Source organism: Triticum aestivum, chromosome 3D (genome assembly GCF_018294505.1).
Source record: "Triticum aestivum cultivar Chinese Spring chromosome 3D, IWGSC CS RefSeq v2.1, whole genome shotgun sequence".
Lineage (NCBI taxonomy): Eukaryota > Viridiplantae > Streptophyta > Magnoliopsida > Poales > Poaceae > Triticum > Triticum aestivum.
The window spans coordinates 472725866-472742908 of NC_057802.1; the positions used below are offsets into that span (position 1 = coordinate 472725866).

At 47.8% G+C, this 17043-nt stretch overlaps 1 protein-coding gene and 1 long non-coding RNA gene across 3 annotated transcripts; both read right to left on the minus strand.

Annotated features, from left to right (window-relative positions):
- Nucleotides 1-5192: 5192 nt before the first annotated feature.
- On the minus strand, nucleotides 5193-9773 carry LOC123079765 (transcription factor MYB1). The gene is made up of 3 exons (XM_044502567.1): nucleotides 9121-9773; nucleotides 8035-8874; nucleotides 5193-5685 (listed from the first exon to the last, which is right to left on the minus strand). Exons 1-2 carry the CDS (start codon nucleotides 9761-9763, stop codon nucleotides 8108-8110), a joined length of 1410 nt encoding a protein of 469 aa, XP_044358502.1. The 5' UTR covers nucleotides 9764-9773; the 3' UTR covers nucleotides 5193-5685; nucleotides 8035-8107.
- A 3558-nt stretch (nucleotides 9774-13331) lies between these two features.
- Nucleotides 13332-14764, minus strand: LOC123074982 (uncharacterized). Of its 2 annotated transcripts, none has more exons than XR_006436075.1 (3): nucleotides 14606-14764; nucleotides 14162-14247; nucleotides 13332-14080 (listed from the first exon to the last, which is right to left on the minus strand). It is a non-coding gene; the product is annotated as an uncharacterized lncRNA (long non-coding RNA). The 2 variants fall into 2 exon arrangements; XR_006436076.1 differs by having other exon boundaries at nucleotides 14526-14764.
- Nucleotides 14765-17043: the final 2279 nt, after the last annotated feature.

Genomic DNA, 17043 nt, shown 5'->3' on the forward strand with positions numbered 1-17043 from the left:
CTATGTCCTTTGTCCCGATTAGCCCCTTTAAGCTAACCTCATTGCGATGGCTCCACGACTAAGTCCTTCCGCTAGGACATCTGCCGTGACAACTCCACGACAACTGGGCTCCTCCTCTGCAAATCCTAGCTACACAATCCTCATCTTCTCCCACACATCCACCGTTCGCTACAAACCACCACCTCTCCGGCCACCGCGATGAGCAAGAAGTCCAACGCCGTGAACTGGTCGCCATCATGCAACTCTGGATCCCGGGACAACTCCCTAAACAGGGTGTCGAAGTAAGTGTCGGTTCTCATACGGATGGACTGGTTGTCGCTCTCAGAGGAGAGTGCGGACGTTTGAGGAGGAGCAAGAGGAGGGGGGATAAGAAGGAGCTGTCGTGCCATTTGTGTGATTCAAACTAGATGAGTCGCTTAGAGCAACTCCAACGGGCCGACCCAAACGGATGGCGCTTTTGTCCGCTTTTTGTCCGTTTGGGTCGGCTGCCCGCCCGGCGTTCGCCCTTTTTTAGATTTGGGTCGGGAGTGCGCCCAACGCTCCGACTCATATGTACCGGCATGGCCGGCTGGCCGCCCTACTTCAAAAAATAGCTCATTTTTTCATTGCTTCAGACACAACTTTTGCATTCAAACATATTGTCAAATAACATAGTTTCAACCGAATAAAATAGCATAGTTTTACAAGTCGAATAAAAGTAAACATGTTTCACATAGTTTTGCAAGCCGAATAAAGAAGATACATCTATTGGTTGCCAACATGAACCCACATATGCTCAACCAAATCATTTTGCAGTTGCACGTGCGTTTCCCAATCACGCATGTCATGATAAAATTGGGTGAACTGTTCAAACGTTGCCGCTCCTCCATGCTCAGGCACAACATTCTCATCCTGAAACTGAAACCCTTGATCGTATAGAGGTTCCAGGTGCTCATCTTCTATATCATATTGTGCATGATCACACAAGTAGTCATCACCTCCCACAGTTTCTGCGTGCTCCAGGTATTAGCAGGATACCGAACGATGCCCCGTCGAGATTGCAAAACACCAAAGGCACGTTCGAGGTCCTTCCTAGCACTCTCTTGCTTTTGGGCAAATCTTTTCCTCTTCTCTCCGACAGGGTCGGGGATTGTCTTCACAATAGTGGTCCATTGAGGATAGATACCGTCACCCAGGTAGTATCCTTTGTCGTAGTTGTGACCGTTGATAGTAAAGTTCACCGGTGGGCTGTTGCCTTCGGCAAGCCTAGCAAACACCGGCGAGCGCTGAAGCACGTTGATATCATTGTGTGATCCGGCCATGCCAAAGAAAGAGTGCCAGATCCAGAGATCTTGAGATACCACGACCTCTAGTATGACAGTGCAAGCCCTGACATGGCCCTTATACTGCCCTTGCCAAGCAGAAGGGCAGTTCTTCCACTCCCAGTGCATGCAGTCTATGCTTCCAAGCTTCCCTGGGAAGCCCCTGCTGGCATTCATCGCCAGCAAACGGGCTACATCTTCAGGAGTCGGTTCTCTCAAGTACTCAGGGCCAAACACAATAATAACAGCCTTGCAGAACTTATACAGGGAGTCTAGGCATGTAGACTCGCTCATACGGACGTACTCGTCAATGAGATCACCGGGCACTCTGTATGCAAGCATTCGGATGGCGGCAATGCATTTCTGATAAGAGGAGAAACCAATCTTTCCAACGACATCCTATTTGCACTCGAAATAGTCATCATAGCTGACCACCCCCTCTCTAATACGGTTGAAAAGATGCCTACTCATACGAAAACAACGGCGGAATTTCTGATGTTTGAACAACGGATTTGTTGTATCAAAGTAGTCCTTCCAAAGAAGGAGATTCCCGCTCTCTCGGTTGCGATTCAACGCCGGAAGGTGGCCTGGAATGGTGCCACAGAACAACGGCCGCTGGCTATTGAGGTGGTGATGGACCAACATGGCAGCCAATATCTCCTCCTCGTCATCGGACAACGAATCGTCAGAGTCGCAAAGGAAATTGTGAAAAAAGAACTCGTCGGCGGAGTCCATTTTGTACCTTGGCAAACTGTCGAACAACTTGCAGGCGTCGACGAAGGAGACGGCCGACGGGAGTCGTGACGCGCATGGACCACCTAGCTGCCCTGCCGGCGTCCGACGAGCGTGCCGGTGAGGATCCGACCGGGGCGGCGAGGCGGCTTCTTGGTCGCGGTCGCGGCTGTGTCGAGGGGAGCGGGGGTGGGAAGCTGTCGGTTCCCCGGCGGCAAGACGGCGGTGGCGGGCGACGTGGGAGGTGGCGGCATTGCTGAGCGGATGTTGCGGCGCCGGCAGCTGGCAGTCACCGAAAAAATGGACGACGGCGTCGGCGACGAAGGAGGCGGGCGAGGGTTTACTGTTGGATGGGGAGAGGCCAATGTGCTACCGACCAGCGGGTCCGGGGAAGGAGAAGGCGAGCGCGCGCGCGTCCGTCTCGTGTCCGCGCCGACGCAAATCCGGCTCAAAAATGAGCCGGGAATGGGTCGCTCGCGGACGAAAAGCGGACACGCGTTTGTTTGGGTCGACTCGGTGGGCCGACTTTTGTGTCCGCGCCAACCCAAACAAACGCCCGCGAACGAAATGGGTCGCCCCGTTGAAATTGCTCTCATTGCTTTCCCCTTGATAGTTACAGTGTGCAGCCCAGATTGCACCGGCGGAGCTACCACAAGGCCCTTTTCCGCCGTGCCAATGGTAAAAACATTGAAGACTATAGGTAAAGTTACGCCTTTTGAGAGAGAAAAAGTATGTTTCCGTTCAACTAAGCATGCTTGGCCTGCCCAGCCAGTTTTGGGTTAGCTCCACCACCGTCGGATTGGTTCACTGTTCATCTAGTATACTACTTCCTTTGTTCCATAATATGAAAGCATTTTTGACACTTACTGTTTTAAATTCTAATCATAATTTATATTCTGAAATTAATCATGAAATTGACTAATTCTCCAACAGGAGACCCTATATACTCACTAGTTTACACGATCTATCTATGCTCGTAAGAGCATCTACAGTCAGACTTGACAGGCCCCCCAAACATCTGCGGACGCGTCCGCGAGTAGTGATCCCTCAAATTTACTTCTCTGCATCCGGATATTTGAAATCTTAAATCCATACAAAGAATGCAAACAAGTAAATCATACGTAGATCAACCTATACCACCCCAATCCTCGTCGGAAATGTCCACTATCTCCGTGCCTGGCTCCGGGTACATGGACGGTACCCGCAGCTCCGGCTCCTCCGATTGCTCCGCGTCGAGTTCGGCGAAGAGCGCGTCGGTCGCCGCCCGTTCCTGCCGGTTGGCCTCCACATAGGCCTCATCCTGGATGGACTTCAGGATGGCTTGCTGCTCCGTAATCTCCGCTGCTTGGGCTACCGCGAACTCCGCCTTCGTATCCTCGTTGTTGAAGCTCAAAACCGGCGTCAGCTCCTCCTCTAGCTGCTCCGCCTCGTCCTCCTTCGGATCCGCCACCTCCATCGGAGCCGACTGCTGCTCCTCTTCCTCCTCCTCCTCCGGCTCTGGTGAGTACGGCGGCAGGCCGACAACGATGTGGGTGGTGCGCCTCACCCGGATCTCCTCCTCGATCTGGAACCGGCGATCCAGTGTGAGCATAGCATACATGGTCTTTTGCCAAGCCATGGCAAAGCCCGAGGGCGTGGGAAGAGCGGCGGAGCGGGATAGAGGCGGATGGGTTCGGCCTGGCGGCGCGGAGAGGGAGGAGATGGATGTGGATGTGGCTGGGGTTGGAGGACGCCGACTGGCTTAAATAGCCGGATTTGGCCTCAGGCGGCGAGCCGGAGTGGCGCCACGCTGCGTTCACACCCCCTCGGGAGGAGACGTTCGGTGGACTACCGGGTTTCCAGACGATTCCGTGTGGGACCCCATCATCATTCCGACGCGTCGGATGCCTGGACGCCCCCATATCTGCCCTACATTTGGGCTGGATATGAGGAATGCTGGTCGGCCCAGGCGTTTGAGGCCCATTTGATGCGCCCGTCTGGACCCAGACACTTGAGGGGGATTTGGGGTGCCCGACTGTAGATGCTCTAAGGCATGCAACTCCGATAGTTCAACACCATTTACCGATAATGCATGTTGCGGCATTTTCGACCGAGTTGGCTTGTACATCTAGTCGTCGCTAGAATGTTTTGGGAACAGTTACACGGGACAAATTGTCTCTGCTTGTTGTCAACTCTATATTACCTCTGGTGTGTCTCCATCGGATCTCACAGAATTCGGTCGGTGTTGGTGTTTAGTGGATCTGTTTGTCAGTCTTCATTCGTCTTGGTTTGAGTGTCTACTGGTTTGATGCTTCCGATCTACGACTTTCTTCATCGGCGATGGTGGTTGGTCTGGTGCGCTGATCCTAAAGGGCCTTAGCATGTAGACTTCTCGATTGGTTTGCCCGGCTCCAGCGAGAGAGGGGCGATGACGTCTGCGCGCCTTCGCCTCGCTCTAGTGCTTATAGTCCTTACTAGATGGTCCACGGACATGGTTGTAATTTTTATTACCTCGGGTATTCTTTGTATTATCATGATTGGAGATGACTAGATTGAAAGTTTCTCAGGCAGACCCTAGATAACCAAGTGAACCAATCGATCAACAACAATTTTAACTTTTGTAAACGCCTTAACCAGATGGTAACGTGCCTTAATTCTCTAGGGACTCCCGCGAATCGGCAAGGCTTCGCTCCACAACCAGAAAGTTTCCGAACATTGCGATTCTGATTAAAAACCATTGCGTTCACGTCTCAAAAGAAGAAAAATGTGGCGACTTTCTTGGGTGGTTTCGCCGTAGAGCTGACGCCAACACGACATGACCATTCGGCGCAGCCTGGCATTGCACGGTGGCCTCGGCTCTACCCAGCTCAATGAGGGATTTGATTTAGCGAGTCCAAAACAAGACCGAGCTTGACCGTATCAACACCAGTCAGGAAAAGTTGATGGTTGTCTTGTCTTCCTGCCGCGCACGGCACATGCAGAAGCCGGTAACCACGATGCACAGAACACCTAATAAACAAACTAACTGAAACAGTATGGCGATCACAGAGACAGCTATCGCCGTTCATTGGCTACCCAAATCATATCATGCACCTGCGTGCAGGAGTGCAGAGGTTCCATCAAACCTGCAGGTAAGAACACACGCAAACAGCAAGGCAGGAACACCAAACCTCAGAGACGGACCCACAAAAGAGATGGACCCAGGAAAAAAATTGAGCGGGGAAGCTCTTTTTACAGTTTCAAAGAATTCAAGCGTTCTCTCAACAAATATACAGAAAAAAAATCCCGTCTCGCAATTAAGAAATTGGACATACGAGCCCCCGTCGAATCAGCAAGACTGGCTGGCAAGAGCAGAGAACCTAATCCAACAAATCTGAATCCTAGTAATAAGCTGTGAGGCTCACGTGATATTTGGATGCACCCAATCGCATCCGATCAGCATCCATGGCTGCCCCCACGAGGTACAGAATCTTTATATCACCAATTCATTCAGCCATGCATCATATAATTGAGCAAGTAGGGTCCCGGGGAACCGGCCAGCTGGTGACCAGCGTCAGGTTTGGGGCAACTTTAATGATGAAACGATTGTACTATAGTACTTATGATCCAAGGAGAAGGAAGCACAGCAGTTTTCTCCGGCTTGAGCAACAACATCCACGCCTGATTTGAAGACCTGAAAACAGATACGGCAAAAGGATCAGGTGCCAGTTCTCCAAAGGAGGCATTAACAAAGAGGCAGACGATGCAGTATTACTATTTCATTAGTTTTTTGTTGATCGTCTAGCACTCTAAAATTATTAGCATTGTAGATGAAGCTTTTGTACGCCAAATGCCTATGGAAATGGAGCCACAGGAAGTACTAAACTTGATGACCGAGGTAGGAAAAGTAAAAATGACGCGGTCCAGATAGTTCGTACTATACAGGAACTACAGACAAGAGCTTCCAGGAAGCTTGTAGATTATAGCGTTTTCGATGACCACAATCTATGTGGACCTAGATCGAGGGCAGAGGCAAATAAAAGGTCCAGCAACACCATAAATAGGTCAGGAAACCAAAGGATGTACACCAAATACTCTACTGAAAGGAACAATGTAAGATAAGAGGTAACACTGAACGACAAAAAAATAGTGATCTAAACTCTCTTATATTCTTTACGGAGGGAGTACCAATCAGTACAAAATAAGATTGGCAGCAACCGTTTCCCATCCCTCAAAAGGAAAACAAGTAAGCTATGGTGCTACTAAGGAAAATGACCACCAGAGAGGCGAAGAGAGAACAAATATTCCAAATACTGGTCATGTTCAATGATACTGGTACTAGCATACAAGCCAGAGTTTAAATTTGGACAGACAGAACTGCTGTCATGTAAAACAAGGTCAGAACATACACGAGCTTCCAATTATGAATTGCCTTAATCAGACTAGGGCAACAGATGGTCAGAAATAGAAACTTGAAAGAGAGAGAAGCAGGGACATCCGGACATGGCTATACTAAGATCTGCAAAGCAGAATAGACAAACTCATGGAGCATGTCCAACCATTTAAACACCTACCATGGAGCATGTCCAACCATTTAAACACCTACCATGAGTGTACTAACCAGTTAGACATAACCAAACCATCTTCGTCAACTCCATATAACCTTTAACTGCACTTAAGACACCGCATAGAACCTGGCTGTCTTCAACAGTTAAAAGAGTAATATGGGCGGCATGGACCTAGCTTTTCAATGGTCAACCAGGAAACCAGGACATACAACAATACAAACAGCGATTCTGAAAGAAACCAGATTCCGACTAAGATGACATACAGAAACACACTACAGAGACATGAAACTAGAGTTGCTGCTACCAACACCATTCCAGATTTATATCCTTCCTAAAAGGCATGTTATTAACCGAGACATTGATTTAAAACGCCATTACAGCACCAATGCGCTAAGCGCGCCCATTTGATACTTGCCATGTTAGCTCGTGTTATTACGATCACAAGCATGCATGGCTGCGCGCCCAATCGCACGGCGCACAGGCCGTCATGCCATAAGACACATCACCTCATGTTCGCTCGTTATATAACACACTGATATTATGGGAAGATGTCTACCGCAATCAAATATCTCCACTAATATAAAAAGCACCATCAGTGGCTGATCCAAAACATCATAACCGCTCAACCATCCGCGTATGGCAGTTCAGATTGATTCCATGTTTTGCGCAGCATAACACACCTAAAAGCTTAGACTTGCTACAATTTACCCACCGCTGCCACTGGTTATAAGGCTCTCCCCACCACTGCCTTCTTCTCAATCATGCAGACATCCCTCCCGAACGTGCACCACACGTGTTTGGTTAATACTCTCTCCGTCCCATAATATAAGACGTTTTTTGACACTACACTAGTGTCAAAAAACGTCTTAAATGCAGACATCCCCTCCCAAATGTGCACCACACGTGTTTGGTTAATAGTAGTACATATATGATAGGACTACTGGATAATAAATGAACTGAAGTGCACACGTAGCAGGGGGGATCTACTTATTCAGTTACAATGATATAGTAAAAGACTAAAAGCTCAATGATGGTTAATATGCAAGATAAAAATAATTAAGCTTCAGTTTGTTGGGGTCTAATCATGACCAATCACTTACGCTTGCTACAAACAAACGTATATCCATCTGTTCCCTTAGATGATCAATCCACTGTCAATATTTTGGTCTATTTTGTTGAGCCAAACTATTGTGGTAGCTTCATCATAGGAAAATACCGATTTCACGGCCATTGCTAGGAAGAAGGAAATGGGGAGTCTCATTATTTGGCGTTGGTGTATAATTGGCAGCATGGCATAATACATTTGAAATGGAATGCAATTAGTTTTAGAGTTTCCTTATAACGCAACAATCACATCCAGCTACCTACATGTGTGATGCAGTGTGAATGAGCGATGCTAAGGACCTGGAAGAAGTTTGAGAACATATACTAAAAGCTGGAAGTAACACATGCCTTGGAATCTACAGAGCACTCACCTCGGGAAGATTATAATCACGGTTGACTTCATTATGTCCAAAAGTAATAACTCCAGTTTTTCAGTATTCCAACTCACACCATTCCTAATTTGTCAGGCGCTGGAGGATTAGACTGCACTAAGTTGCCAGAGTTACTACTTTGCAGGCCACCGTTCATCCAGGCAATGCTGCTGATTTCAGATACCAACGAAGCAAAACTACTGCTCAAAATTGGAGGATGGTCTATAAACTCTTTAAACTCAGGTCCCAACAATGAGTTGTTACGAGGTTGTTCTTCAGTGCTGCAGCAACCATGGCCACATTTGTTTGGCACATCAGCAGCAAAGCATGTAGTATCAGCAAACTTGGAGACCGCAATTTCAGGTGTGACAGCCTGAAGGGTTGGGACAAACTTGGTAGAGCTCGACATTTCCATTTGCATCTGTTGAGCAGGTCCTAGACTGTATGGTCTGAAAGCACCAATGGTAGCCACTGGTCGCACCGGGTAGGATCGATCAACAGCTTCAGTGCTACAATTGTTAATATCTCTGATTTGCAATGCCCCAGCTGAACTTTCAGATACTGTTTGCACAGGAGCTTCCTTTACTTCCATAACACTGAAGGAACTAGGACCCGACAATGGCCACCGTTCTTCTGAAACTGCCCTGGACATCTCTCTCATAGGTTGCTCTGCAGAAGCACTTCGTGTGCACCGGGTACCGGTGCAGTACCGACGCCTCAGAGTAGAATTCCAGTGGTTCTTGATTGCATTGTCGGTTCTCCCAACCAAAAGTTTCGCGATAGATGCCCACTTGTTCCCATGAATTGCATGAGCAGATATTATCATTTGGTCCTCCTCCTCTGCATCCAAATTATCAGACTTAGCAAGCGAGTAGCAGAGATATGCTACATAACATCCGTACGATCAATTAAGCGCATTATGCATTATGCATGATGACCATAATTCTAACAACAAACCGATAATGCGCCTTACACGTTGCATTACAAAACAAATTCTAGGATTTTGGTTAGCTATTTGGCACCTGAATACATGTCCCACAGGAAATGGGGCACAAATAGCAGTAGATGGATGAAAAGAGAAGGTACCAGTGAATGGCTTGCGCTTGAGTTGAGGATCGAGCTGGTTGCACCAGCGGAGGCGGCAGGACTTGCCGGAGCGCCCGGGGATCCCGCGCGCAATCATCGTCCAGTTCCGCGCCCCGTCCCTCATCACCAGATTGGTCAGCACCGCGTCCTCCTCCGGCGACCACGGCCCCTTCACCCGCTCATCGGCAGCGGTCGAAGCCGCGCCGCCCGCCCCAGACAACGCGCCGGTGATGACCACGTCGTCGTCGTCGTCGTCCCCCGAGAGAGGCGGCGACGAATGGTTCGGTTGGGGCTGGACAGGGGATTGCGGCTCCGCCGAGGAAGGGGAGGGCGACGCCGGCTGGTGCATCTGGGGTTGGGGCGGGGGGTGTACTGGGCCCTGCGTCTCGCCGGCCGCGGTGGATGGGGAGGAGGAGGAGGACGCGATGGGGTGGCGCGGCAGGGGTTGGGGACGGGTCGGGGCGTCCGTCTCGTCGGACATGGAGGGGGCTGGCGACGGCGAGGCATGGTGCGGCGGGAGTTGGGGCGAGTCTGGAGCTTCCGGCTCGTCGGCCGGGGGAGCGGGGCTGGAATGGGCGGAGACGGCGGCGGTTGGTGGGCCGGAGGACAGCGGCTGCGGCGAGACGGCGGTTTCGGACGACATCTGTGGTGCGGTGGGAAAACTGAAACTGGTGTTCCGGGAGGGTGCCGTTTTATTCTGTCGTGTGGGGTCCACCGGTTAGTCAACATTTTTTCCGTTCCATGTTTCTCTCTGGAAGACCCTTCAGGGCCGTAAGGTTATTGTATGGGCTAGCGAGACGATTCGGGGCCCATTTAGGCATACACTGTTGACCCATGCCTTGTACCCCGTAAAACGACTAGAAGAAACCCGGTTCCATTCCATCGTCTGGAAAAAAACTAGATTCTCTAAAAAAAAAATCTAGCAAGTTGTTCCATTCGTTATGTGATCTAATTTTGGGAGCTCGATTTGACCGTTCGACTGGGATACACGCATCTTGACTAAAGCAGTAAAGCAAATTTGATAGATCTTATAGTAATGGATGTTCTTTTCTCCTCAGTTTTGTTGTTCGCCACCTCTCCTCCTTTTCGGCAATAATACCATTTTTATCTTGGCTTTTGTTGTCGGCCATCTCTCCTCTTTTTAGCACTCTCGCCGACGTAACTGGTTTTGAGAAATATGCTATGTTTCTCTTTCTAGATCCACTAGCAAGTTACATGTGCCCGATATCAACACGACATGTTACAGCAGATACAAATTCACAATGTAGGTTTAAGTCTCATCGCACATCCCATTGGAAATCAAACACAAAACTCATGTGAAATACTCCCTCAGTCCCATAATATAAAAACGTTTTTAACACTATACTAATGTAAAAATCGTTCTTATATTATGGGACAGAGGTAGTATAAAAAACGTTTTTATATTATGGAACGGAGAAAGTAGTATATAAGAACAATTGAGTAGTACATCCGCAAAGGAAAACTAGACTTTACAAAGACGTTGCCTTAGAGCATCCCCTAAAACGGACACACTATTTGTCTGTTGACTGATCCGGATCAGTCCGCGGACATCAGTCTGTGGACACGGATACAAGAGCCGGCCATCCAACCGCTTTCCTAAATGTGTTGGAATTTGTTAGTAGGCTTTTGGCCCAAAGCCCAACTAAAATTCTAAAATTCTCTTGGCCCATTCATGCATAGCTTGTGAGTGGTGTGAGTGGGACTAAAGTTTAGTCTCACCCCGGAAGTTGAGTGAGGCTTGCACCTCTTTATAAGGTGAGCTCTTCTACCACTTCTATGAGCATGAGAAGAGGAGACCAACACACGCGCTCCTCCTCCTGGCTCGTTGGGCCGAGGACAGAGCTATGCATGTTGTCTATATTTTTGCTGCTCGGAACAAATTAATGAGTTATTAATTAATTATTAACGGACGCGTTAATTACTGACCCGTTCCCGATTCTTTTGGATCGCGCCTCGGACGTGGGGTTTACTGATACGTCTCCAACGTATCTACTTTTTCGAACGCTTTTCCTCTTGTTTTGGACCCTAATTTGCATGATTTGAATGAAACTAACCCAGGACTGACGATGTTTTCAGTAGAACTATCATGGTGTTGTTTTTGTGCAAAAATAAAAGTTCTCGGAATGGAACGAAACTTCACGAGGAATTTTTATATAATAGGTCAGATTTCTAGAGCCAAGACCTGCCGGAGAGGGGCACCTGGGTGGGCACAACCCACCAGGGCGCGCCCCCCTCTCCTAGCGCGCCCAGGTGGGTAGTCCCCACTTGGTGGCCTCGCAGACCCTAAAACCGGCATTATAAAATCCTATTTTTCCAGAAAAAAATCGGGAGAAAAAATTATCACGATCCACGAACCGGAGCCGCCGTCACCTCCTGTTCTTTATCGGGAGGCCAGATCTGGAGTCCATTTGGGGCTCCGGAGAGGGGGGTCTTCTTTCTTCGTCATCACCAACCCTTCTCCATCGCCAATTACATGATGCTCCCCACCGGAAGTGAGTAATTCCTTCGTAGACTCGCTTGTCGGTGAGGAGTTGGGTGAGATTCATCATGTAATTGAGTTATTTTTGTTAGGGCTTGATCCCTGGTATCCACTATGTTCTAAGATTGATGTTGCTATGACTTTGCCATGCTTAATGCTTGTCACTTTGGGTCCGGGTGCCATGAACTCAGATCTGAACCGTTTATGTTATCATAATTATATCCATGTTTTAGATCTGATCTTGCAAGTTATAGTCACCTACTACGTGTTATGATCCGGCAACCCCGAAGTGACAATAGTCGGGACCACTCCCGGTGACGACCGTAGTTTGAGGAGTTTATGTATTCACTATGTGTTAATGCTTTGTTCCGGTTCTTTATTAAAAGGAGGCCTTAATATCCCTTAGTTTCCAATATGGACCCCGCCGTCGTATCGTATGAATCCGCTAGTTTTGTGCACCCGTGCATCCGAAGAGTTTCTAGCCGGCCGATCTAAATCGTGTGTGGCTGATCAATCGAATTAATTTTGCACTAAAAGGCCCATGTCTGCCCTGTTTATTTTACAAATTAGCCCCTGAATCGAATAACTTCGGAACCCTCGTCTTATCTCTAAACAACACGCGTGCTAGTTCTTCCAACGGCGACGGCGACAAGCTCGGCTCCAAGTCTGCAACATGCGTCGGTGCTCGCGGTCGCCGGAAGCTAGATGCCATTCTTCGGCCCCGACGCGGTGTGCCGTGCCCTAGCCAAGGTCTGTGGCCGCCGCCGTGCACATCCTCCTCTCGCCGGTCCTGATACCGAGGCTGCTGGCGTCCGCAGCCTCCGCGCCGTCGGATTGCACTGCGTGCTCGTCCTGTGGGTGCCTGATAACAGACTCGCGTGGGCTGTGGACATGGCAGGCTTGGAGCTCGAGAGATTGGCCTGCTACAGACTCTGAATTTTCATCGTTCTTGTAACTGTATCTAGTACTTGCAGATTGGCTTCTGTACAGCCAACTGATTCCAATTGTTCGTTGTTGGGTGTGCGTGTAGCTCGGGAGTCTAGAATGTGATGTACATCGTTTGTGAACATTGATTATTTAGAGAGACATGAGTGTAAGTTAATCTGAATGGAAAATTGAGAAAGAAAGATTTCTAATAACCTTGTTCGTATTTGCAATTTGAGGTGTTCTTGTGTGACTTAATGACTGAATCAAGCCACAGATGTTCAGACGTGTTAGCCAAAAATAAAATTATCATAAAAACATATGGAAGTTCACATACTGAAACCTTCATCATCATACCAACTGGTACCTAAACCTTTTCTTTGGAGGTTCCTCTCAACTTTGGTGAAGCAAGCAAGCGAACCAGCGTAATTCACAGAGTGCAGCGAACCATAGCTGAAGTACTTACTAACAGCTTAGCAGCCCAAGTCCTAATCCTGGGCCTCTGTATTGATACAAGATTTGTAATGTGTTTCACCTTTGTCAGTCCAACTTTAATGACAGAAAGCTGGGCGCCTTTTCACAAACTGGTTGACTATATGATACAGGTGTGCCATGTGTTCCAATGGAAAACGATATACATTTCCTCACAAATGCAGTGGCGATCAAGACTCGGGTAGCAAGAGTAAGAACTGAAACATGTTGAAAACTATGCTAAAATCAATGATTCATGTCAATTTACTAAGTCGTACAAAGACATGTGGTTACTGCAAGCTTCATAACCTGATAGAAAAACTGCAATTCATTGAATCTGCTCACCACTAAGTCAAACAGTTGGACAAAATAATTATTTGATCCATTACACAAAGAAATTTTATACATCGAATAAAACAATACTATTGATAAAGCATTTATTTTTCTTGCAAGAGGTGTAGCTTTCATGATGCACAATCTGTAATTATGTATGCATGACATGCACATTCATGACTTCTTTTCCTTGACCCTTTTTCTTTGGACAATTGCGACTATCATGAAACCCTACTTGGTTGCACGTCTTGCACGAGCGTGCGACCTTGGCCTTGGCTTCTTCGTTCTTCTCTTTCAGTTCTTCCCCATTCATCTCCTTTCCTCTCCTTATTCTTTTACTTCTCCCTGCCGAACGAACATCATTTGGCGGGTGTATGTTAACTTGAGTAGGGATGTTGCAACCAATAAATGCCTCATATTCCTCTTGCCTAGTGTGCTTCACTGCAGGAACCCTCGCTGACTTGGAGAAGCCTGTATGTCTGACAGGTGTCTATGCTTGCTTTGTTACATGTGTAGAATGCATTCTTTGCACTCTCAATAACTCGACGATTTGATCTGATCAAGTGACCATGATTGTAGTGCTCAACCCATGATTCTATCTTGTAGGTATCATTACCACACAACTTCATGTCCATAAAACTTATAGAACTTCTCAACAGCCTCTAATCCTTCAAATGTCATGCCTAAATTAGGCTTCAAATTCTCTTCACATTCCGGTGTAAAAGACGAACACTTAAACATAAACAATGAATTAGTAAGCACCATTGTGTATAAATTACTGAAGTGAATACAACCAGGAAGCAATTGACTCACGGGGAGAGGAACACTTGCTTTCTTTACAGGTGTGGTAAATCTTTCCTCCTCCAACTGCATTTGCAAGCTATTGGTAGATTGCATTGCTGCACAAGCCACAAACAGATACAGAATTAGCCTCTGAAACGAGAATCACTCATGTACAGTATATGAAATCCATATTTTGGCCACATCTCATACGCCACCAGCCAATCAAAATCTGGCTGCTCACCTTTTAATAAATTAATAATTTTCTATACTAGTTAGGCAAAGCTATAAGAGAATACGGTCTATTGATCTGGTCAACTCTGCACATGGCCATCCACACCAATTCTATTTCTGCATGTGTGTGTTTGCGTGTTGTGAGTTGTGGCGAGCTAGCTACCTGGTAGTCCCTAGGTGAGGCACCTTAGCTCCAGATCGCTCGGGCATCGGGAGAAAATCAAGTCACCCTGACATGCGTACCTCGCACCAAGAAGTACACGGCGGCCGCGTCAGGAGATCAAGATGAACCCAACTGCAATCGATCAGTATCCTGTGTCGTCGGTGTTTAGGGCGCACGGCGAGGTCTCCGTCTTTGGCCGCGGGTCGCCGCCGTAGTGATCGGATCTGCGACGTGGGGTGGGACAGGGGTGCCCGTGCAAATTCGCAGGCCTGACTTACAAAGGTTGCGGGCTTATTTTTGAAAAAATACACCGGAATCAGCTCTAACGCGACGATTTAGATCGGACGACTGAAACGATCCGGATGCAGGGATACATGAAACTTGAGGATTCATAGGATACGACGCCCTGCCACGGGAGGGTAGGACAAAAGATGTCATGCAAGTTCTTTTCATAAGCACGTATGACTATTTACGGAATACATGCCAACATTATATTGAGGAACTGGAGCTAGTGCCGTATCGCCCTAGGTTATAATTGTCTCATGATGAATATCATCCAACAAATCACCGATCCAATGCCTACGAATTTATCTTATATTGTTTCTGAAGGAAATATGCCCTAGAGGCAATAATAAAGTTATTATTTATTTCCTCATATCATGATAAATGTTTATTATTCACAAGAGGACCAAACACATCAAAAGACGCTTCAATTCCATCCGGGATCAAGTCCAGGTGGGAGACATAGAGATTTGCAAGATCCATACGGATCTGAATGTTGCAGACCCGTTGACTAAGCCTCTTCCACAAGCAAAACATGACCAGCACCAAGACTCCGTGGGTGTTAGAATCATTACTGTGTAATCTAGATTATTGACTCTAGTGCAAGTGGGAGACTGAAGGAAATATGCCCTAGAGGCAATAGTAAAGTTATTATTTATTTCCTCATATCATGATAAATGTTTATTATTCATGCTAGAATTGTATTTACCAGAAACATAATACATGTGTGAATACATAGACAAACATAGTGTCACTAGTATGCCTCTACTTGACTAGCTCGTTGATAAAAAATGGTTGAGTTTCCTAGCCATAGACATGGGTTGTCATTTGATTAACGGGATCACATCATTAGGAGAATGATGTGATTGACTTGACCCATTCTGTTAGCTTAGCACTTCATCATTTAGTATGTTGCTATTGCTTTCTTCATGACTTATACATGTTCCTATGACTATGAGATTATGCAACTCCCGTTTATCGGAGGAACACTTTGTGTGCTACCAAACGTCACAACGTAACTGGGTGATTATAAAGGTGCTCTACAGGTGTCTCCGAAGGTACTTGTTGAGTTGGCGTATTTCGAGATTAGGATTTGTCACTCCGATTGTCGGAGAAGCATCTCTGGGCCCTCTCGGTAATGCACATCACTATAAGCCTTGCAAGCAATGTGACTAATGAGTTAGTTGCGGGATGATGCATTACGTAACGAGTAAAGAGACTTGCTGGTAATGAGATTGAACTAGGTATTGAGATACCGACGATCGAATCTCGGGCAAGTAACATACCGATGACAAAGGGAACAACGTATATTGTTATGCGGTTTGACCGATAAAGATCTTCATAGAATATGTGGGAGCCAATATGAGCATCCAGGTTCTGCTATTGGTTATTGACCGGAGACGTGTCTCGGTCATGTCTACATAGTTCTCGAACCCGTAGGGTCCGCACGCTTAAAGTTCGGTGACGATCGGTATTATGAGTTTTTGTATTTTGATGTACCGAAGGTAGTTCGGAGTCCCGGATATGATCACGGACATGACGAGGAGTCTCGAAATAGTCGAGACGTAAAGATCGGTATATTGGACGACTATGTTCGGACACCGGAAGTGTTTCGGGAGGTTTCAGACATTTACCAGAGTACCGGGGGGTTACCGGAACCCCCCGGGGAGTATATTGGGCCTGATGGGCCTTAGTGGAGAAGAGGAGGGGCGGCCAGGGCAGGCGGCGCGCCCCTCCCCCTCTAGTCCGAATTGGACAAGGAGGGGGGCGCCCCCCTTTCTTTCCCCTCTCTCTCCTCCTTCCCCCTTCTCCTACTCCTACTAGGAAAGGAGGAGTCCTACTCCCAGTGGGACTAGGACTCCCCCCTTTGCGCGCCCTCCTTGGACGGCCGCCTCCCCCCTTTCTCCTTTATATACGGGGGCAGGGGCACCTCTAGACACAAGTTGATCTGTTGATCTCTCCCAGCCGTGTGCGGTGCCCCCCTCCACCATAATCCACCTCAGTCATATCGTAGCGGTGCTTAGGCGAAGCCCTGCGTCGGTAGCAACATCATCACCGTCATCACGCCGTCGTGCTGACGGAACTCTCCCGTGAAGCTCTGCTGGATCGGAGTTCGCGGGACGTCATCGAGCTGAACGTGTGCTGAACTCGGAGGTGCCGTACGTTCAGTACTTGGATCGGTCGGATCGTGAAGACATACGACTACATCAACCGCATTGTGCTAACGCTTCCGCTT

Excerpts from the sequence above, each read along its gene's own strand:
- LOC123079765 (XM_044502567.1), bottom strand. The coding sequence starts at position 9,763 with ATGTCGTCCGAAACCGCCGTCTCGCCGCAGCCGCTGTCCTCCGGCCCA. Across the intron at positions 8,875-9,120 it reads CAAGCGCAAGCCATTCACTG|AGGAGGAGGACCAAATGATA; the intron begins GTACCTTCTCTT and ends ATTTGGATGCAG.